Below are 20,678 nucleotides of genomic sequence, written 5' to 3'. Positions count from 1 at the left end.
GATTCGCAACTCGTTTTTGAATGAATAAACGGAGAAATGAAAACACAACGCACGTTGGGGTATAACAAATCAAATACCACTGGAGAATCTCGGAAGAACCATGCCGGGTCGCTCAACTTCGTACAACTTCAAGGATCAAATCATGCAAGCTCTTGCTGACCGTCCACAGGTCTCTAGTGTGCAAGCTTATTTATCCGTATTGTGGACGAAATTAACCAGCCCAGCCTCTTGAGGAGGGCCCGTTGGGCCTGCTACCCATCGGGGGGAGTTTAGCCGGTATCTCCCCCATCCCCATCCGAGTCGCTGTCAGACAAAGCGTCATCGTCGAGAACCAGAGGAGCTGCAGCCGAGCCGCTCCTTGCAGCGGTAGGGGATGGGTGCCAGGTCGGTGCATCAGCGGTTGCCTCGGCGGCTGCGCTATGGCTGTTGACCGGAGTAAAAGAAGAAGCTTGGACAGGAGACTCGACAGGGGACTGGGTAGCCGAGTGAGAGACGTGTCTGTCCACACGATAGCCATTCCGCTGATAAGAAGCCAAACTGTTGCGCGGAGGCGGAGGCGCTGGCTGGGATTGTTGCAGGCCAACAGTCGGATCAGCAGTGGCCGCAGTCGCACTAGAACCTCCTAGTCCAGACGAGTTCATGTCTGTTACCGACAAGTGCTTCGTTGGTGTAATCGCCGGGTTGTTCACCGAGGGAGTAGCGTGGGCTTGTTGCGACGACGGTACATACGACGGCGTGTCCCCAAGCCCGTCATCGACACGCTGTCGCTTGCCTCCACCGGGAGTGCCAGTGTGGCCTGTGAGACGGATGCGCTCTGCCTCTATCTCCTCCTTGGTGCGCCTCTGTCGGAGTCGGACGCCGTACTTCTTCCTGATAATTGACTGCTTTGTCGAGAAGCTGTTCTGAAGACCTTCCAGCTTTTGTTTTCTCTCATCCGGGTCAGGTATATCTTCTGCCTCCTTGAAGCGGGGCGCATACGAGGCCTCGGCTGCCAGAAGGTCTTGCTCCAGCCTCGCACGGGTGTCTGGGTTCAGATGTGCGTACGGATCTGCGGGAACCGGGCCCGAAGATGAGGGCGGTGCTGAGGAACCTGGCGTTGCCGGGTGTTGCTTTTGAACGGGGGTGGACCAAGCCGGCGGAGGTCGTTGTTGCTGTTCATACGGGGTCCGCTGCTGCATTTGCGGCGCAGGCTGCTGCTGTACGAACTGCGGCGCGGGTGAGCTGGCAACAGGGCCCTTTGGAGTCGCCGGAGCGAAGCTGTGTTGGCCACAGACGCGGTTCAGATAGTGCTAGATCAATGTTAGTCTGAATCCAGATATACAAGTTGACTACCATGACTCACGGATTTCTGTCCAACTGCGGTGACAAACCCAGCACCGCACTCAGAGCAGCTGAAGGGGAAACCATCCGCGTTGGGAGGAGTTTTCGTGCAAAGCTGCTTTTTGACATGCTGTTTTTGGCAAGTTAGAGAATTATATCCAAGAATGGAATGGCAATGGGTACCTACATATTCGTAAGGTGGCGCAGCTGCGAACTTCCGCCAGCACAGAGGGCACTGCAAGCTTGTCTGCGGTTTTGGAGGAGGAGGAGGTATTAGTGAAGTAGGAGAGTGCCTGGCAAGGTCCTGGTGCGCATGTTGTTGATGTTGGGGAGGTTGCTGGAATTGAGTGGCGGGTGTTGGCAACGGCGGTGATGCGGTTGTGCCGTTGTCCCCATTGACATCATTGCTTTCGTACCCCAGCCGCTCAGCACGGGCAAGGGCGTCGATAAGGGAGCGGGCGTCAATGGTAGCAAGACGCCGCTCTAGGGCCTTGTCGAGAAAATAATCACTCGCCTTGTCCAGGATGGCATCAGCAACTGCGTCGATATCCGCCGGCTCGAAATGAGCGATGATGGCGTCCTTGGACTCTGACACCATCTTGCGACCAAATTCCCTGATACCACGACGAACAATATCACCGTTTGCGTGATGAATGACGGCGTTCATCTAGTATGAAGTCAGTCAAATGTGGGTGCCTCCTGCCACAATGGCTTTGGGAATCCTAATTGCGTATTGGGATGGACAATGCCGATGGGCGCTGTATTGAATGCAAGACACCGCTTGTGGGAGCCACAACCGACGACCCGAAGTTTTCAAAAAGCGAAAGGAAAGAGAGAAGGAATGATTGCGATGAGGTCTTAAAAGCATAGCTTGGGTTATCAGACGGAAGTCACAAGGTGCTTTGAACTATCGCAAGATACATCGGGATGGGAGCGTTTCTTTTCTTAAGGATTGGGTCGGATCTCAAAGATGGGGTGGGTTCATAGGACGTTGGGAAGATGGCAGTAGGATGCGTGAATGGGTGGATCATGGGTATGGGCATGGCATTTAGTTGAAGAGAAAAAGGCAGACCATTTGAATATAATTTGAGCGACAGATAAAACATGGCATTTACTTACGACGAAGGCCTGGTGAAAACCCGTCCCCAGCAATATCTTCTCCCAGTTATCACGAGTGACCCGTCGCACCGCCTCAGGCACCGATTGCTGCACGGCGTGCGTAAGTCTGGAAAGGTCGTCATTGAATTTGGGGTTCTCCCGGGAATGGTCACGATTGGGCGACTGGAAAGCATTGGGGTTTTGACTGGCGGCCCGCCGAAGGCCCGCTCCGGGAGGCTCAACTATGGGCACCTTGCCTCCTTGCGGCATCGAGGTCCGGCGGACATAATGCGCCGGCGGGGCCTGTGTTGCCAATGGCGACGTCCTGGGTGGTAGAGATGCCGACAGATATGCCGACGGGGGACCAGGGGTCACGCTGGGGGTCGAGGCCGGCGTGACTTGGTTGGGCGGTGGCGGTGGCGGTGCCGAGGCCGAGGCCGGCGATGTTGACGATACGTACGGAGGCTGCGGCGCGGCCTGCTGCGGCTGGGCGGCACTCGGTGGTTGTGGTTGCGGTTGCGGTGCTGTAGCCCCGACTGCTGCTGCTAACACTACTGCTCCATCGGGCTCGGCCATGACCAGGCCAGGACCATTCTCTCTAGCGGCCCCATTCGGGATTGCCGCAAAGGTGCTGCGGGATTGTTCGTGTTGTACTGGAGACGGACTGAGCAGCGGTGCGTCATGCATGGGCGCCTCCGGAGCTGAGGTAGAGACTACGCCCTCCATCCGATCCCGGTCCATTGGCTGGCGTATATATAGGTAGTGTAAGTGAAGAGAGCAAGTAGGTGGCTCTGTCAGCTCAAATCAAGGGATTCGGTCCAATCCTGGTCGCTGCTTTTTTGGTTACAAACAGACGTGCACGGCACGGCGCATGCGTTACTGGAATGTCCAGAGTGAGTGCGAGCCCAAGCCAAGCTCGGTGTTCTATATCAGGCAGAGAGACCACCGTATACCTATCACGGCACGCAGCAGCACCTCGACCTAGAACGAGAACGGAGCGGAGGATATATGCGCGGTCCAATTCTGGAAGCCTTCAATAGGAATCCGCAGAGCAAGAGTGCACGCGATGCCGGCGGTGTTGGGCGCGTCGGACCCAAGCCTTTAACAAAGAGACTTTTTATTTAGAAATAAATGAGTAAAGTAGAGCATTAATTAAAAGAAAGGAGGGTGGCGGCCGTAATTATTTATCCCTGGTTTTAACCTTAGCGTTAATTAAAATGCTTTATATTAGAGAGACAAGGTCCGTGCAGCATAACTCCTTCCTCTAGAGTCTGGACGGACGGACCATTGCCAACCTTATCAGCCTATACGCCGTAGATCTTTCCCGGCAAGGTTTGAGCCTGGTTCAGACAACAGACAACAGACAACAGACAGACTAACAGGCGCTCTATAGCTGGCTTCCAAGGCGACTCGGGGCAGGTCGGTGCCTGTTGCTGGTCCATGTTAAAGTATCACCTGATAAGCATCTCGTTTCCAAAGGTTCCAGGGTAACCAACCAATGGCTAGTGGACGGCTACCTATATGCATGTAATTTCCATTTAACATTATGTCAAAAAATATTGCCAAGACCCAACACTCTCTTAGTCGAAGTCACACATGCCTCCTAGTGAGCCCAGACAGCCGGACCAACTCAAAACTGCCAAATCCTCCCAGATCCAGATCGGACTCTCCTCCTACTCTCCCTCACGCAGCCCGGACCTTAAATTTGTACTGCTCACCTCTGTCCAGGTAAACAACGCGATCGTGCCATCTTGCTTCAGTCACCTTATCCTTGAAGTCTGAAAGAGGCGACAAGAAGACCGAGTAGTCATCGTAGTGAATCGGGATGGTCACGTCCGGATTCATCAGGTGCATCAGCTTCAGCCCCTGCTCCGCATCCATCGTCACCATTACCAGAGGCATCTTGGGCCCCGGGATGGTGGTCCCGCCCAGGTGGATGAGCATCAAGTCGATCTTGTCGTCCTGGAGTCTCTGCTTGATGTCCTGAAGCTCGTCCACGAAGAGCGTGTCTCCGGAAATGTAGATCCGGTAGCCCGTATCGATCGCCTCGGGATCCGCTCCCGAGGCCGTGTCGTGGGCGTAGCCAAGCTCGACGAGCCAGCCATTGACTGGCGGCACTGCTTTTAGAAATTCGTTGGCAGCGGCCAGCGCGCCTGGCGGTACGTGTTTCCCAGGCATTCCCGTCACCCGGATGACTGGCTTTACGCCGGTGTCAGGGGCTGGTTCATTGCCGGTATGAAGCATTACGCTCTCGAAGAAGTCCAGTTCTGTGACCCGCCCAAAGGGCTCGTCTTTCAGCGAGGTCAAGCACTTTTTGGCATGAGGTGTGGTAATGATGGGAAAGAGTCTATTGAGAGACGCCTCGACCTTTTGATCAAAATGATCGGCGTGGTAATGTGAGAGTAGGATACAGTCCAGGCTCGGAAGCTCGTGCAGGTCAACAGCCGGGTCGGTCAGCCGTTCCGCCGAGACACCGGGGCCGAGATGGACGTGGTCTCCTGCATGTAGGAAGTTCGGGTCCGTGAGGATACGAGTGCCCTGCCACTCAATGATTGTCGTCGCGGTGCCTATGAAGTACACACTTGCATTCTCCTCGCCGTTTGATTCGCGAGGATGGGTATGGACCTGCTTGATGGGCAGGGATTGCGGTTCGCCTCCCACATGCGTATGGTCTTTGAGTAGTGGTTGCCTTTGCGAGCTATCCAGATGAAGATGTCGCAGAGAGCTCATATTGTCTTATGTGTCAGATATTATCTAGTTGGCCAGATTGATGGGCATATAGTACAGGTAACAACTACAGTGCACAGTCACATTTAAAAGCTGCTCCCAGTCAACGGGTTATAAGTGCTGGGGGCAGGTCGATATATTCGTACAAATGATGTAATAGAACTCCTCCCGGAGCGAATGTTCCCTCCCCAGTACATGGCGTAGAAGTGTTGGTTGCAACCAACGCACCCCTTCTCCATCGGGAAGTCGAGCCCGTACCAATGTATCGACGGTACTGCTGATATTAAACATCTCATTGGGTCTGCATTCGCCATAGCAGAGTGATTGTAGATGAGTCAATACAGACAGACATGCATCACGATCATGGTACGGGCTGAAAGCCAACTTTCTTCTACCTAGAGCAATACCATGCGAGTTCTGGCACAGTAAGGATTTGTAGGTAGGCGAAAGGCAATCCGTTGGCTTGAGGCGATAAGAGCATGAGCAACGGAATGGGAAAAGAGCAACGAAGCTATATCCAAGATCCTGTTTCTTGACCGGGATTGCTCCTTATGCTGGTTTCGGTAATCTAGACTGGATTAATGCATGTATGTCCCTCTTGTTTCTGATTAAAGCATCTGTAGAATCTGTCAAGAGCGGGGCATCCAGCAGCAGGCACGATTGGTTGAGCATGGAGGCAAGCCCATAAAAGAGGGGGAGCCTGCGAAAGGAGGGGCAGCATGGGCTACGTACATGTTCCCGCTAGGCACAACGCTCGGATAGATAAATCATCCCACGAAAAAAATCCCCAAAATTGCTGGTGCAGAAGATTGACGCCTTCCCGAATTACCATCGGCTCCGCCAGGCCGCCATTGAAGAACATAATTGCGAAGTCGATAGCGTACTCGAAGCTATTGGTCCCCGTCAAGAGCACTGCGTCAGACTTAATCCGCATCCAAAAGATCCTCCTCAACCTCTCAACCCGCCTGTGGATCGAGCAACCCTATTTTCCCACCCGCAAACCGACACCATGGCTTCGACTTCGGTCCAGCCCCAGCTTGTCTTCGTCGATGGCACCTTCAGCGAGCTGGCCCAGGAGATGGCCGACTACGTGCGCATCGGCGACGAGGTCAAGCCGCTGATCGAGAAGGACCAGCAGGACGAGGTCCTTAAGAAGATCATCGTCGCCTCCTCCGCTCTCAACCAGGTCCCCGAGAAGGAGTTCACGGCCGCCTACAACCTGCTTGTCTACCTCGTCATGCAGTCCAAGAACGCCGACAAGCTGCTGCCCCGCGTCTGCGACAACCTCTTGAAGCCCATTACTTCCTCTCCCCAGAACGGCCCCGCCCTGGCCCTCGGCGCTCTCACCAACATCTTCAACATGGTCAAGCCCGATAACGAGATCCGGTTCCACATCTTCTCCGCTATCGTCCGCTTCGTCAAGCAGTACTCCATGTTCGACAACCTCAAGAAGCACCTGCGCACACTCGACTCCTGGGTCGAGCAGTGGGAGATTGACGAGGAGGAGCAACGCAAGCTGTACGAGGAGATCGCCGAAGTCGCGTCCGAGGCTGGCGATGAGCAGTAAGTCAATATTCTTGATATCATACATGTATACAGCGGTGGGGTGTGTTATACTGACCGTTTCCATCTACAGCACGTCATACGACTTCATCGTCAAGGCAATCAACACATTCGGCAAGGATGAGGTTTCAAGCGAGGACGCCCAACGCCTGGCCCTCCGCGCCCTGAAGTCGGCCCTCCTTTCTCCTACTCACTACGATTTTTCAGACTTGATGGGCCTTCCTGCCGTCCAGGCATTGGCCGACTCTCACGCTGTCTACTTCGAGCTCCTCGAGATCTTCGCCGAGAAGGACCTGGAGGACTACAACGACTTCAACGAGGAGCACGACGACTTCATCGAGAAGGAGCACCTGAACGCCGATCTTCTGCACCGCAAGATCCGCCTCCTCACATTTGCCTCGCTCGCCGCGTCGCAGCCGTCTCGTGAGATCCCTTACAAGCTCATCACCAAGGCGCTGGCTATCCCCGAGAACGAGATTGAGCTGTGGGCCATCGACGTGATCCGTGCCGGTCTCGTGGAGGGTAAGCTGTCGCAACGCGAGCAGGTCTTCCTTGTCCACCGTACCGTCTACCGCGTCTTCGGCGAGAAGCAATGGCGCGAGCTTGGCGACCGGGTCGACGGCTGGCGCCGAACCATCGCCGCCGTTGCTGCCGCGCTGAGGAAAGAGCAGGCCAACGCCGAAGCTGCGCGCAAGCGTGAGGTGGAGGAGCTCGAGCGCAAGCTCACCGGTGCCGGATTCGAGGATGGCGGTAACAGGAGAGGCGGCGACCGCCGACGTGGCGGTGGCGACCGCGACCGCAGTGATCGCCCCCCGCCCAAGCCCCGAGGAGATGATGAGGATTAGATGTGTCCTACAATATAGTCCCTCTCGCTTTTCCTACGCTTCTGCAACCAAAAAAGGGGACCCATTAGGGATGGCATGGTGATTTTTCGTGGTCTAGACTTGGCGTCTGGGTTCATTGTTATGTTGTCATGATACGAAGATGAAACGGGCTTTGGCATTTGACTATTTTCTGGTATGGGGGAGGCGACGGCGACGGCGATACATCGTGATGATTGTGCGAAGCATATTTCCCCGTCTGTTCTCGGCATATTGAGAAAGAAACTGCCCAAGTGGGGAATGCGATTTAATCGTTTTTGAGTAGAAGCTTATATTCCCTCCCCATCCATTTTTGCATGGGGAGGCATGGGGTGTAAGCGACAGTACGAGGGTCTTTCTCCGTGTCACATGGTAGAGGCAACGAAAGCAGCCTCTCGAGGGAGAAGACGGCGAGCAGCTAAAGCAAGCCACGTTGTCTGGTAAAATGGTAGAAGAGTCTTTCCATAGGGGACAGACCACTACAAATGCAAATATGATACTACTCTGAAACTCTTGAGCAATGTTTCTTACGGTGTCTTGTTTTGTTTGCAACGAAGTCAACTGATATTGAACAATACATATATAGGGATAAGGAAAAGCCAGAGCCGGCATTTGTACCGGCTCTGGTCTGTGTCTGTCTGTCGATGTAGTGTACGATCTATGATACAAGTCCAAAAAGGAGGTGGATCTGCCCTTCCACTCGGTCTTCCAAGCAGGCAGACCCTTTGATTATGCGTGTTCTCTATAACCAACAAATCAAGCTCCCCTCACTCTTCCCGATCCAGTCGTATGTTTCTTTCCTCTGGTCGCCACCATCAGGACCGCATGCTGCAGGGGACGGGGGCGTCTATAGGTATCTAAGTGTAGATTGTATGCGGGTGGGGGATGTGTCTGTCTGTCTGTCTGCAAAAGGATCCAGCCAGCAAAGCAAGTCTATTATTGATGGATTTAGAAGTCGCGGCCGAGCTTGGCCTCGATGCGCTGCTGGGTAGTCTTGTGGACCTCCTCGGGCTTGGCGGTGCCGTCGATCTTGATGACCTTGCCCTGCTTCTCGAAGGCGTCGACGACGGGCATCGAGGTCTCGACAAAGGTGCGGAAGCGCTTGCGGATGCTGTCGGCGTTGTCGTCGGCGCGGCCGCTGGTCTTACCGCGGTCGAGCAGGCGGCGCTCCATCTCGGCCTCGGGGCAGTCGTAGAAGAGGACGGCCTTGGCGGGGCAGACGGCCTCCTCGAACTTGACGGCCTGGTCCATCTTGCGGGGGAAGCCGTCGATGAGGAACTTGCCCTTCTTGCCGGCGGTCTCGCCCTTGCCGGACGGGTCCACCGTCGCCGTCATGGCGTTCTCGAGCAGCTGCACCGTCACCTCCATGGGCACGATGAGGCCGTTCTTGATGTAGTCCTTGATCATCTCGCCAAACTCGCTGCCCTCGCGGTCCTGCTCGGCGCGCAGCAGGTCGCCCGCCGACAGGTGCGTGAAGCCGTAGTCCTTGACCAGGTGGGCGCACTGGGTGCCCTTACCGGCGCCGGGGCCGCCCAGGACGAAGACGACGGTCACGTCATCGGGGTTGAAGGTGGGTGTGGACTTGGCGGGGGCGCCGATGCGGCCGGAGGCCGTCTTGGATGCGTCGGTGGCAGGCATCTCTGTGAGTTTACCCAAAGAATTAGATTAGCTTTTTTGCTGCCGAACGCCCCCCGACGTATTACGGGGAGACAGAGAAAATAAACCAAAGGTTTGCTTCGAATTGTGGTATGTGGTACGTGGGAGATAAGAAACAAATCTCGTGGATCTGTACTGCAGACCTAATATGGCTGGCTGTAACGAAACACGTGGTGATGAAGAATAAACTTACCGATTCTGCGTTTAACAAGGAATACGTAACCGCCGAAACCAGCAGCAATGATGATCAGAAAAGGCCAGAACTTGACGCTCTGGTTCGGGTTCGGGTTGGGGGGCGGTTGGGAGCTGTAGGCTCTTCGGGCAGAGGATCGGTAGGTCGGCGAAGAAATAGGGGTAGTCGCTCTGGTAGCGGCAGCTCTGGAGACCCGCGAGGACGAGACAAAGGACCGAGTAGCGGAGGCAGAGGACGACGATGACGATGCGCAAAACCGGGCGGAGGCCCTGGCCAGGGCCGCTTGCCGCCAAAGAAGACGCTGCATTGTTGCTGCCGTGCTTGCCATTGGTTCCTGCTTTTTCGAGGAGGGGGGTTTTTGGGTGGTGTGTGGAAGTGTGTTGGTGTGGTGCAAGGCAAATAATTGTCTTGCGTACGATCTGGGATGACGCGCCTGCTTTTGCTTGCTGGCCTTCCGTCTTGCTGCTACACTTTTACCCAAAGTTGCTTGGCGCGATTGAGACAAGGGGACAGACAGGGCCTAGACTTGGCCCTTCTGGCTGGGTAATCAGTCGGGTGGGTCGGCCATTATTCTTACTTAGTCCCCGATGGGCATCGAGGCCAGCTGTTGTCAAATCGCAAACCTGCAGCTTGGCCAACACCGAAATGTCCAACATTTTCACTTGGTTAATAGACGACATGTAATGCATGATCAACAATGACGTTGAATTATACTAGCCACTCTTGTGTAGAGCTGAAAGGGACATGGCATAGTCTTCACGCGTGAGGTCTTCGGACGGTATTCTCAGCGAGCACACAAGCAATACAGTTGAGATAAGTCTTGAAATGTTGCTATAAGTCTGCAATCTTACTATGTAGTGATGCTTTTGGATATCTCTTTGATTGTACAGAGTGTGTAATTACATTTTATATGAAAAAAAAAAAAATTTTGACGGGCCTCGGCGCACATAAAGCGTTGCGCGGGCAAAGTGTCGTAGTAGCGATAGTTAAGAAAAAGTGTGTGTTCAGGGGTGGTAGACCGCCAAAGAGTCCATCGCTGCCCCCTGCCCAGGTATCATCCCATATAGAACGCCGTTGTTGTTCCCAAGTTAAGCAAAACTGTCCACCCTCCCAACATATACAGACTCCATCAGCCCAGCTGGAACAAGAGGAACGTGGTTTCCAATCATCATTATTCGTCAACTCTCCCTTTTTCCGCCAGGTGTCCAACTCGACGTGCCTTTCTTTACCGGTAGACCGGCTTGTTGGCTGCATCGGCGTATGCCCCCGGGATCGGCACGGCAGCGTACTGCTGCTCGCCCGGCGCCACGAAGTCAAAGTTCTGTACTGGCGCTGTAGGCGTGTCAGGAGTCCGGAGAGCCCCCGTGCCCTGTCTGGGCGTGGCGCTCGGTGCCTTCTTGGGCGGTGCCTGCAGGCTGAACGGCTTGCTCTCGCTCTGCGGTGACGCAGCCTGGGCAAAGGACGACGATGGCTCGGCCACGTTGTTGGCCGGGGTGAAGCTTGGCTGGGGCTGTTCCGAGATCTCGCCCAGAGACTTGTAGGCCGAAGGCGGGAAGCGCGGCGACAGAGCATATTGCGAGAAGGCCGGGGACTTGGGGCCGAAGCCAGGGGTGTTGGGAGCCGACTGCGATCGCAGCTGTGCAAGGTACAAGTCGGAGCGCGCCCGATCCCGCATGTCCATCGACTTCGCCAGGCGGCGCTTGGTGTAGTATCGGTAGAAGATGACGCTGTAGAGCGTAATGCTGATGACCTCAATGACGACTTCGATAATGATGCAGATCAAGGTCCAGTTCTAGTGCAAGGTTAGTCTCGGCTTCTGGTACGGGTTCCGGTTGTCATGGAAGTGGATGATCTTACCTGAAGTCTGCATACGAGCGCATAGTCGACCTTGTCGGAGAAGACTTCGGATCGGTGATTCTGTACGCAAGCCCATCCCCACATATCCTTGTTTCCGCTGTTGTTCCTCGTGAATTGTAGAACACCAGCGGCAATTGCCCAGATAATCATGTTGAAGATGAACCAGCCGACAGCGAACAGAGTGTAGTAGACGCCGACTTTCTCAGCTCGGTGGTGGCCGCCCCGGCAGTAGCCGACGAAGATGAGAACGCAGATAAACAAGTTGAGGCAAGCCGCGGCCAGAACGACCTTCTGAGGCCAGGAATTCGTGTTTTCTGCCCATGGCGGGAGACCGTTTTGGGGAGGCAGCGCCTTGGTCGCGTTGAAGATGGCGAAGGAGGATGTGAGCATGGAAAGAATGATGAGACTGCAGCTGAAGTTGACGCCACGAAGCGCAAACTTGGCGAACCTCACTCTTGTCTTGATGGCCTGTAATACAGTTAGCACGGCTGTTTTGATTGGACAACTTCAAAGCTGGTTGAAACTGACAAGATCCTTTGCTTGCTCCTTCTCCGTGTCCTGCTCACGCTTGCCGAGGATCTCTTCTTCCCTGAACGTCGGGCTCAAGGGGTTGTCGAACCTCCTGGCTGGCGTCCCGGGAACTTTCATGGCACTCTTCAAGGGCGTCATGGGAACTGTGGCATTCGACGAGTCCTTAGTCGCAGTGTTCTCGCCAATGTAACCAAAGCCTACGTCTGCCGGTTGCGCATGTGTAGCCTCAGGTGGATCCGCAAACGGTCCCCTTCCATCAACGGGCGAGTGGATACTGGTGGCCTCCGCGAACCTCGGCGTCCGCAGCTGTTTTAGTGATGACCCTGACGACGAAGAGCCCTGGGAGGATGTTCGGGAAGGTGTATAGTGCTGGACGGCGGGCCGCCTCCTATCATCGGGAGAGCTCATTGTGTGGTGTATGTGTATAGTAAAGATGAAAGAAAGAAAGTGATGTTCTATACAACCGACAGCCAGGTAGTGTGTATATAATCTGCTGCAAGGAAATGGGAGGGATATGCAAGTGTTCAAGATATGGCTGAAGCAACTTGTATGAAGGTTACGAATGGAGAGACCAGCTGTCGAGAGAAGAAAGCTTTCCCAGGGCTGAGCACTTGGGGCCAGAGGCGGTTTTGTGTAGGCGCCGGTCTGGTGTATGTACCACCCAACCTATCTCAAGAAGCCGCTGCATGGGCCCGTTAGCTGTGGAGGTCATGCCATGCAAGAGTCAATGAGATTGCTCACAGGGACTAGGCTGATGGGAAGCCGGTGATGGGCTCTGATAGGGCGGCTAGAATAACGCTCCAATTTCTGAGCGGGCGATACGTCCAAATAGACGCCCACGGGGTGACGGAGTGGCCCCGTCCTGCTTGTCCCGTTCGTTCGATCGATAGCTCGCGAAACCTCGGATCAAACTGTGAGGCGGTTGCTATGATTCTTGCTGTCACAGACTGCGCAGTACAGAGAGAGAGGAAGAGACGAGTAAGTAGTACGGTGTGAACTCGAGAATGGAAGCGAGAGAATCACAGTCGTTGGCCGGAAAGATGGGAAAAGGCTGGGTATATCAGAACGACCAGAGATGAGGGGCAACATGAAAATCACCATGGATGGCTGGATATACGTGGACGACTGTTAATAAGAAGCAAGACCACCACCCGGCTGCAAAGTACCTCTGAACACTGCATGCTGCTCGCCCAGCCGGCTTACCGAAGTCTACTAATATCAATCAGCATATTGAAGGAGGGTACAGTCGCCCCCGGAGACTAGCAGTGGGCGCCATTTGGGCGGTACGAATTTTTCTGGCCTGCATTGGCGCCCTGGTCAGTCATTGCAGCCAACAAGTTGTCGAGGATGCCAAGTACGAATCAAAAGCGACAGCCACTCGGGGGTTTCTGGCAGTCTTTGCAAAGGCCAGAAACAAGAGCAAGCGTCGACAGGGATTGTCTTGGATTAAGCTGAGGGGAGGACGAGAGAAGCGAGGTATTCGCATATGGTTGGGTGTGCGGTTGGAGGCAACAAACCAATCAGAGCAGGGTCTGGAGCGCCTCGATATACCCTTGTTGATGATCTGCAAGCATGATAGGCCAACGGGCTTCAAGACCCCTGTGGAGTCTCAAGCCCCGTAGCCAATCAGCGGCAAGAATCGTGTGATGCCGCCCGTCCATGTCGCATGGGGTCGAAAATATGGGCGGTAAGCTGATCTGAGAGCGCCAGGTAGGGTTGCGCCAGCCTTCTGTGTTGGCTTCACCTGAGCACCTTTGGATTTTTCTTCGTTTCTTTCTCGTCTCTGTCGGAGAGATGATGTTTAAGCTCCACCAACCGTGCTGCACAGACATTGAATATATCAATCAACAGGGAATGAAATGACATCGTAAGTTCAACTCTGTGAGCTTCGCAAAATATACCAACCCACAAGGGAAGATTGTGAAGGTGAGCTTATCCGTAGCATTCACACCAACCCTGGTGTAGCAGTGCAGACTTGTTTTCGCTGCCTGTAAGCTGCCAACCCAGCTATTTTGAGAAGCGAAAGTACGTGTACAGCGGCTTTGTTGCAACCCAAGACGCGACGCCATTGACAAAGTGGTAGGAGGTTATATATTGTAGGCCAAATATACATATGATATAAGCACTAGAAAACCCCTCTCCGTTCTCATTGGGAAATTCAATCGAACCGAATGACTCGTCCAGAGTGTCGGGCAGTTCGAGAGCCAAAAGGGAAGCATTCCCGTCCCCCATGGTGGGTGACACTGGCAATTGAATTGGAGGTGTTCCTGCTGTGCCGCTAAGAACTCCGATCGTCACGGTCGGCCGAGCTCTTTCTGGTCTGTGCCCAGAGGAATTAACCCAGTTTTTGCTGCATTCGGGGACAAATTGGTTTTATTTTTAGCTACAGCCATCCCCCTCCTCCGGCCCATCCCTCTCCGTTGCGAGGCCTAGAATCGTAAGTTGACCTTGGGCAACATTTTTAAGACCGGCCTTCGGCAACCATCACCAAGACCATGTGTTCCTCGCTTCGCTTCGAGATATTCTGCAGAGATCAGGGGTCGTGGGATAAATTTATCTCGAGTCATCATCGTCACTTACGGTTTTCGCATCCACCAAGCAACAGAGCCTGCGAGAAAGAAGAATATCTCGCTGTCTAAGTTTAGACACCATGATTCGTTTCTCTTCGTAGTAGATACAGGAACACATCAAAACTCGATGCAGGTGGGAGTAGCTGGCTCGTAAGGTCTGGCCTTGGCTGCTATGCCCACAGTCATGCCCATGAAACCAAGTGATCGCATTTGAGAATCTTACAACAGCCATCAAGAACGGAAGTTCTGAGCGGAAGCCATGAAACAATCCTTTATTTGGTTAACCTGCGACCCTGACCCTGGGAACAAGGTGAACCCCATACAGGTCAAACTATACAATTTGCTTCAAAGACATACCCATACACCCAACAACCTCAAAGATGTCGGATAGTTGTAGTTCATATCGGGCCGCTCAGTATAGTGTCCTATGTCTCGGATGTGCGGCTGGGACATGCCTCTCGCCACCATCCGCCCCATGCCTATAGCCTTATCTCATCCATTGTGACTAATCCATTTCACCAGCAGAATGAGAACCCAACTCTGGGGATTCAAACCTATGCTTTGGCATCCAATACTTTCATATGATGCCCATGGTTATCCCGCACACAAAGCCATCATGAACCTTGAACAATGAGGTTGTTTGTTCCTACAGTAAGGTAGGAGATAAAAAAGAGACCAGATACATATATGTATTGATATTGTCATCAATAAAATCCTCGAGCACGAAAAAAGTCAACACGCATGCATTGGAAGAGTCAAGCTTTCTCCCTCAACACATATCAGAAAGATTTGTGGCTTGGTCGTTTTTGTGGCTGGAGCTGCCTGAGCCCCATTATCCATAGTGGGGTAATGCCCCTCGGTTCACTTGAGTCATCGCTACTGCGAGCGCCAATCCATGATTGTAGATGCACACTAAATTTGAAGAAAATCAAGACCTCCATCCCACCACCTCAAATCCGACCCAAGCTCGGCCAGTAAAGTCGCCTCCACCACAACCTCACCACCCTGTCGCAACTTATCGCACCGCAATCATGGCGACTACCAGCGACAAATTCGGCAACGATGTAGCCGAGTCCGACTCTGGCTCCGACAACGAGTCCATCCACGAGGGAGGAGCTGAGGGAGCTGCCGAGGAGCAGCAGGAAGAGCAGCCCCTCAAGTCGGCCATGAAGAAGACCCCGATGGTTGCGCCCGCGCCTGTTCAAAGACCAGAGTTGCCTCCCCAGACCGACCCAAAAGACCTCGACGTGAACTCGTTATCGCCCCTCACACCGGAAATTATCGCCCGCCAAGCAACCATCAACATCGGTACCATTGGCCACGTCGCCCACGGAAAGTCCACCGTCGTCAAGGCCATTTCTGGCGTCCAGACTGTTCGTTTCAAGAACGAGCTGATCCGAAACATTACCATCAAGTTGGGTTATGCCAACGCCAAGATCTACAAGTGCGACAACCAAGAGTGCCCGCGCCCTACATGCTTCCGAAGCTACAAGAGCGAGAAGGAGGTCGACCCCCCGTGTGAGCGCGAGGGATGCAGTGGTACCTACCGGCTGTTGCGTCATGTCTCCTTCGTCGATTGCCCTGGTCACGATATTCTCATGAGCACTATGTTGTCGGGTGCCGCCGTCATGGATGCCGCTCTGCTGCTGATTGCTGGTAACGAGTCCGTGCCCCAGCCCCAGACCTCAGAGCATTTGGCCGCCATCGAGATCATGAAGCTGGACAAGATCATCATTCTTCAGAATAAGGTCGATCTGATGCGGGAAGAAGCCGCTCTGCAGCACTACCAGTCCATCCTGAAGTTCGTCCGCGGCACGCCCGCTGCCAAGTCCCCCATCATCCCCATTTCTGCCCAGCTGAAGTTCAACATTGATGCCATCAACGAGGCCATTGTGAACACCATCCCTGTCCCCCCCAGAGACTTTACTCAGGACCCCCACATGATGGTTATTCGATCTTTCGATGTCAACAAGCCTGGTGCCGAGATCGAGGACCTGAAGGGTGGAGTTGCTGGTGGAAGTATTCTCCACGGTGTCTTGAAGCTTGGAGATGAGATCGAGATTCGCCCGGGTATCGTCACACGCGACGACAAGGGCAACCTGCAGTGCAAGCCTATTGTGAGCAGAATCGTCTCGCTCAACTCCGAGTTCAACGACCTCAAGTACGCCGTTCCCGGTGGCTTGATTGGTGTTGGTACAAGGATCGACCCTACCCTGTGCAGAGCCGATCGTCTTGTTGGTTTCGTCTTGGGTCTCAAGGGACGTCTTCCTGCCATTTACAGCGAAATCGAGGTCAACTTCTACCTGCTCAAGAGACTGCTGGGTGTCCGGACGGCGGACGGCAAGCAGGCCAAGGTTGCCAAGCTGGCTAAGAACGAGGTTCTCATGGTCAACATTGGTTCCACATCGACTGGTGCGAAGGTTGCTGCTATCAAGCAGGATGCTGCCAAGCTGTCTCTGACCTCGCCTGCATGCACAAACCTCGGAGAGAAGATTGCGCTGTCTCGGCGTATCGAGAAGCATTGGCGTCTGATCGGTTGGGCAACCATTACTGCGTAAGAATCCATCCCCCTATTCCTTATCTACGAACCGGCTTTACTGACTTGAACAATTTAGTGGAAACACCCTTGAGCCTATCATGTCGTAATTGCTATATATGCATCACAGACCACCGATACAAGCGGAGACACTGGCTCACACTTTTGTAGACAGTAGTATGAAACATCAGGTAGACAAAAAGGCGCCATTCATGATTCTTATCCATCTCACTCTTCAGTGATACAAAAATTCATGGAACGTGATATTCTGTCCTTCCAGACCGACATTGGGGACCATAAGATGTACGGCACCAGGGCCTATGCTTGATGTGCTCCACGTGGCTGTTTTTTAATGATCCCGAAGAAGCACTGGACCTTTTGATACCTAGATGAATGGTCAACGGTTAGAGGAGAAGGTGTGTGTTCGATGATTTCCCTCCCCCTCTGGAGACTCTACCAACGGCGTTATTTGCCTAATCCGAACCAGTATCGCATCCTACACCCTTGAGTCTTCAATAACATGTATCCAATATATCAAAATGCAAGCCTTTAAGTTGAATGCATTCCTGAGCAGCTGCAGCCCTTCAATCGCCCAGTAGTATTGCCACTAAGTAGTACTACGGGCGAGACGGCCTGTGTAGTCACGATGGCCGCGTGATGGAACTCTACACCACCCTGTAGCTGTCCGGGCCGACGTCCCTGCCGTCAACGGGTACACGCTCGCCCGGGGCGATGACTTTGATGGTGCAGCGGGGGAGCTGACCAAGGCCGAGAACCGGCTCTCCGCCACGGGTACGTAGCACCAGGATGGTGCGGTCAACTTCGGCACCGGTCACAGCAACCCCAGTTAGGTGCCAGTGCAGCGGTGTACAACCGGGCAATCGGAGCTGTCTAGCGATGCTACGAACACAGAGCAGCCACAGAGTAACATGAGCTGAAAGGGTGAGGGTCGATCCTTTCTCGTATAAGCCGGAAGTAGCAGTCGTGATCCCACAGAGGGACGAGGAATCCCGTTACTGCCTCCACTTCCCAGCAGTCGGGCTATGGGGCGGTGAGGCCTGAACCACCGAATTAACATCTGATGCCATCTGCCCGGCCTGCATTCTTAGCATAAACCAGTCGCGCTGCATGCACGCTCTTAGTGATAGCAGTAGCTGCTGATGAAGTGGCAGCCGATAGATGCAAGACATCGCTATCGAGCCACCGCTCCGGCCACCGCTCCGCGGCGGGACCATAAAACGCGACATGCCCGTTCAGGAATTTCAGGGCCCCAGAATCACGGACTGCACACGCCAGAACACACGCGAATAGGGATGGAGGATTAGGTAGAAGGCATTACGAAAGACTGGCGGGGTTCTATCTGTAATGACCATCCGGCGGCGTGTGAGCATCGCGAGGGGGCGTTGCCGGGTCACCGAATATTCACCTGTCGTCCCATGCGTACCTATAAGGCTGGAATCGGGCCCTTGCTCGACTATTGACGTGACTCACAATCCACCAGCCCACGGTCGTATTACAACGTGTTTGCCTAGATTTCCATATCCGGATCGAGAGCCTAGGGCTCCCCGTCCGCTTTGAACGGGGGACCCACCGGCAGCGAAAGACAATATATGCAGCTCTGTCGCCTCCTTTTTTAAATTAACAATTTCACTATCAGGACCCGCCGCCAATTATTGGCCTGACCCCTTATTGCATTACGGCTCTTCTATTTTTCTAGAGTACTGACATGCAAATCATAAGTGCTATGGTGAATTTGCATATGCACCGGCACCTAGGGGGCAATTTCATATCCCATCTCTCGTCAAAGCTTGAAGATATGTCCTGTGCTCTGTTGCACCTGGCACTGCACCATAGCAAAAAGAGGCAAGGGGCAATGATGGTACAGAGGCACGGCATATCACTTTGTCTTGGATGATTGTTGTATTGTACAGCTCTTTATACATAGGTCTACATCCAGACATAGGAGGTCCTGATTTGTACAGATGGATATACAGCGAGATGCAAACGACGCGTCTATGTCTATGCCTGCTTGCCCTTCTTGTCTCTGCGCTTTCCGTGGTTGCGTACTCTGGGAACAACCACCCATCTGTTGACATTCTTTGTTCTCCGTGTCTTCTTTCCACCTTTGGCCTGAAGAATGGGTCAGCTATGACAGGGATCTGAGCGAGGGGGGAAAGGCAACATACCAGTCGTCCCCATGGACTGACGGGGTTTCTGTTACCCTTCGATTTTCCACGACCACCACCGTGGGGATGGTCAACTGCATGTTCCGTTAGCAATGAGACATATAGGCAACAGCCGATGCGAAAACATACCCTTGTTCATGGCCACACCACGCACTGTAGGCCTTATGTTCAACCATCGACTTCTTCCAGCCTTACCAAGCTGGCGGTACTGGTGATGGGGGTTGCTGGCTACTCCAATGGTGGCACATGCATCTTTGCTGCACTTTCTGACTTCACCGCTCTGCAGGCGGACATTGACATACTTGCCCGTTACAACCTTGACACCGTCTGCCGTGGTCTCTTCCTCTTTGGAGTCCACGACGGCGTAGGTACCGGCACTTCTACAGAAGACGGCCTTGCCCTTAGGGTGAGAGCCAACATTGAAGACCGGTGTACCGACGGGAATGAGGTGGAGCGGAAGACAGTTGCCTCGATGGGCAGTCTTGGCGGCCAGAATACCCGGATCGATGATACCACCCATACTAGCTAAAAGGTCCTCGGGGATACCAGATCGATAGCTCTGCACAACATCTCCGGTCCTCGTCCCGTCCGGTGCGATGATGTAAGACTTTTTGCCGGTGAGCTCTTCGGTCAAAAGCGCAATGTGGGCGCTGCGGTTCGGGTCGTACTCGATGCGTTCGACGATATGCGGCCCGGGGGCCCAGCGGGAAAAGTCGACAGTGCGTATCCTGCGCTTGGCACCACCTCCACGATGCCTGACAGTAATGCGACCATGACAGTTCCTACCGCCCTTTCCCATACCCTTCTTGGGGAAGGTCAATGGCAGGAATGGCCGGCCTTTCCATAAGTGGTCGTTGATGGGCCGTTTAAGATGCCGCACACCTGGGGTTCGGGGCTTGTAGGTTCGCAAAATGACGGTCGATTGGCGGTCCTGCGCGTACTGCGGCCTCTCGGCTGCGAAGCTGCTCGGGCTGGGGACGGACGTCGTGACGGGCTCGACACCGGTTTGGATCTGGGCGGAATAGCGGCGGATGAATGCTGCGCTCGGCGACCATTGGCAGCTCGCCAACACCGACCGAGGCGCTTTTGCGGCCAACAGCCTGGGTTGCAACATCATGGCACGCCAGCCAACTGCTGCTGCCTCCTAGGCGCACAGAAAATAGGTAGGGAAGAAATTGGTGTCGGGCTGCTGCGAGCTCCCTGTCTGCCCTTGTCTTTACTGATCGCCGTCACATACAAACTGAGGCCGATCGTGTAATTTTCCCTGGTCCCTAGGTTCGCATCAATTGATTCGATAGCTCAAGGAGCTAGGTTGTTCCTGCCCCGGGCAATTGATCCCCCCGCCCTCACCTGAGCCCGCTCCCGACACACTCAATTGGCAGGTCGGTTACGGGCAAGCCTAGAGGTACCTCCCACCAGCTACCTTAGGTAACCTACCTCGCACCACCACCACCACCACCACCTTTAATTTAGGGCGGTTCGAGCTGCCGGGAACTTGCGAACTACTGCTCGGTATATAAGCCACAGACTCCCGGTCCAGAACAAGCCACATTTCTCAGATCCCAACGCGGGAAGCCGCAA

At 54.0% G+C, this 20,678-nt stretch overlaps 7 protein-coding genes across 7 annotated transcripts; 2 read left to right on the top strand and 5 right to left on the bottom strand.

Moving 5' to 3' along the window:
* Positions 1 to 269: 269 nt before the first annotated feature.
* On the bottom strand, positions 270 to 3,105 carry PG985_015400 (uncharacterized protein; the record flags this gene model as incomplete). Its single annotated transcript, XM_066835166.1, has 4 exons — positions 270 to 1,289; positions 1,343 to 1,450; positions 1,508 to 1,987; positions 2,440 to 3,105. The coding sequence occupies 4 exons, from the start codon at positions 3,103 to 3,105 to the stop codon at positions 270 to 272; spliced, it is 2,274 nt and encodes a 757-aa protein (XP_066676369.1).
* A 996-nt stretch (positions 3,106 to 4,101) lies between these two features.
* On the bottom strand, positions 4,102 to 5,148 carry PG985_015399 (uncharacterized protein; the record flags this gene model as incomplete). Its single annotated transcript, XM_066835165.1, has 1 exon — positions 4,102 to 5,148. The coding sequence occupies one exon, from the start codon at positions 5,146 to 5,148 to the stop codon at positions 4,102 to 4,104; it is 1,047 nt and encodes a 348-aa protein (XP_066676368.1).
* Positions 5,149 to 6,154: 1,006 nt separating this feature from the next.
* PG985_015398 (PCI-domain-containing protein) lies at positions 6,155 to 7,553 on the top strand (the record flags this gene model as incomplete). The annotated part of the gene is made up of 2 exons (XM_066835164.1): positions 6,155 to 6,708; positions 6,782 to 7,553. The coding sequence occupies 2 exons, from the start codon at positions 6,155 to 6,157 to the stop codon at positions 7,551 to 7,553; spliced, it is 1,326 nt and encodes a 441-aa protein (XP_066676367.1).
* A 963-nt stretch (positions 7,554 to 8,516) lies between these two features.
* On the bottom strand, positions 8,517 to 9,724 carry PG985_015397 (UMP-CMP kinase; the record flags this gene model as incomplete). The annotated part of the gene is made up of 2 exons (XM_066835163.1): positions 8,517 to 9,208; positions 9,418 to 9,724. 2 exons carry the CDS (start codon positions 9,722 to 9,724, stop codon positions 8,517 to 8,519), a joined length of 999 nt encoding a protein of 332 aa, XP_066676366.1.
* A 918-nt stretch (positions 9,725 to 10,642) lies between these two features.
* Positions 10,643 to 12,213, bottom strand: PG985_015396 (uncharacterized protein; the record flags this gene model as incomplete). The annotated part of the gene is made up of 3 exons (XM_066835162.1): positions 10,643 to 11,209; positions 11,275 to 11,742; positions 11,803 to 12,213. The coding sequence occupies 3 exons, from the start codon at positions 12,211 to 12,213 to the stop codon at positions 10,643 to 10,645; spliced, it is 1,446 nt and encodes a 481-aa protein (XP_066676365.1).
* A 3,193-nt stretch (positions 12,214 to 15,406) lies between these two features.
* Positions 15,407 to 17,021, top strand: PG985_015395 (eukaryotic translation initiation factor 2 subunit gamma; the record flags this gene model as incomplete). Its single annotated transcript, XM_066835161.1, has 2 exons — positions 15,407 to 16,929; positions 16,991 to 17,021. The coding sequence occupies 2 exons, from the start codon at positions 15,407 to 15,409 to the stop codon at positions 17,019 to 17,021; spliced, it is 1,554 nt and encodes a 517-aa protein (XP_066676364.1).
* Positions 17,022 to 18,930: 1,909 nt separating this feature from the next.
* PG985_015394 (mitochondrial 54S ribosomal protein uL2m) lies at positions 18,931 to 20,214 on the bottom strand (the record flags this gene model as incomplete). The annotated part of the gene is made up of 3 exons (XM_066835160.1): positions 18,931 to 19,041; positions 19,098 to 19,171; positions 19,227 to 20,214. The coding sequence occupies 3 exons, from the start codon at positions 20,212 to 20,214 to the stop codon at positions 18,931 to 18,933; spliced, it is 1,173 nt and encodes a 390-aa protein (XP_066676363.1).
* Positions 20,215 to 20,678: the final 464 nt, after the last annotated feature.

The sequence above is a fragment of the Apiospora marii genome (assembly GCF_038362585.1).
Source record: "Apiospora marii strain CBS 49790 chromosome Unknown utg000013l_segment0_segment0, whole genome shotgun sequence".
In the NCBI taxonomy this organism is placed as follows: Eukaryota; Fungi; Ascomycota; class Sordariomycetes; order Amphisphaeriales; family Apiosporaceae; genus Apiospora; species Apiospora marii.
This window is presented reverse-complemented; position numbering and strand designations above follow the sequence as displayed.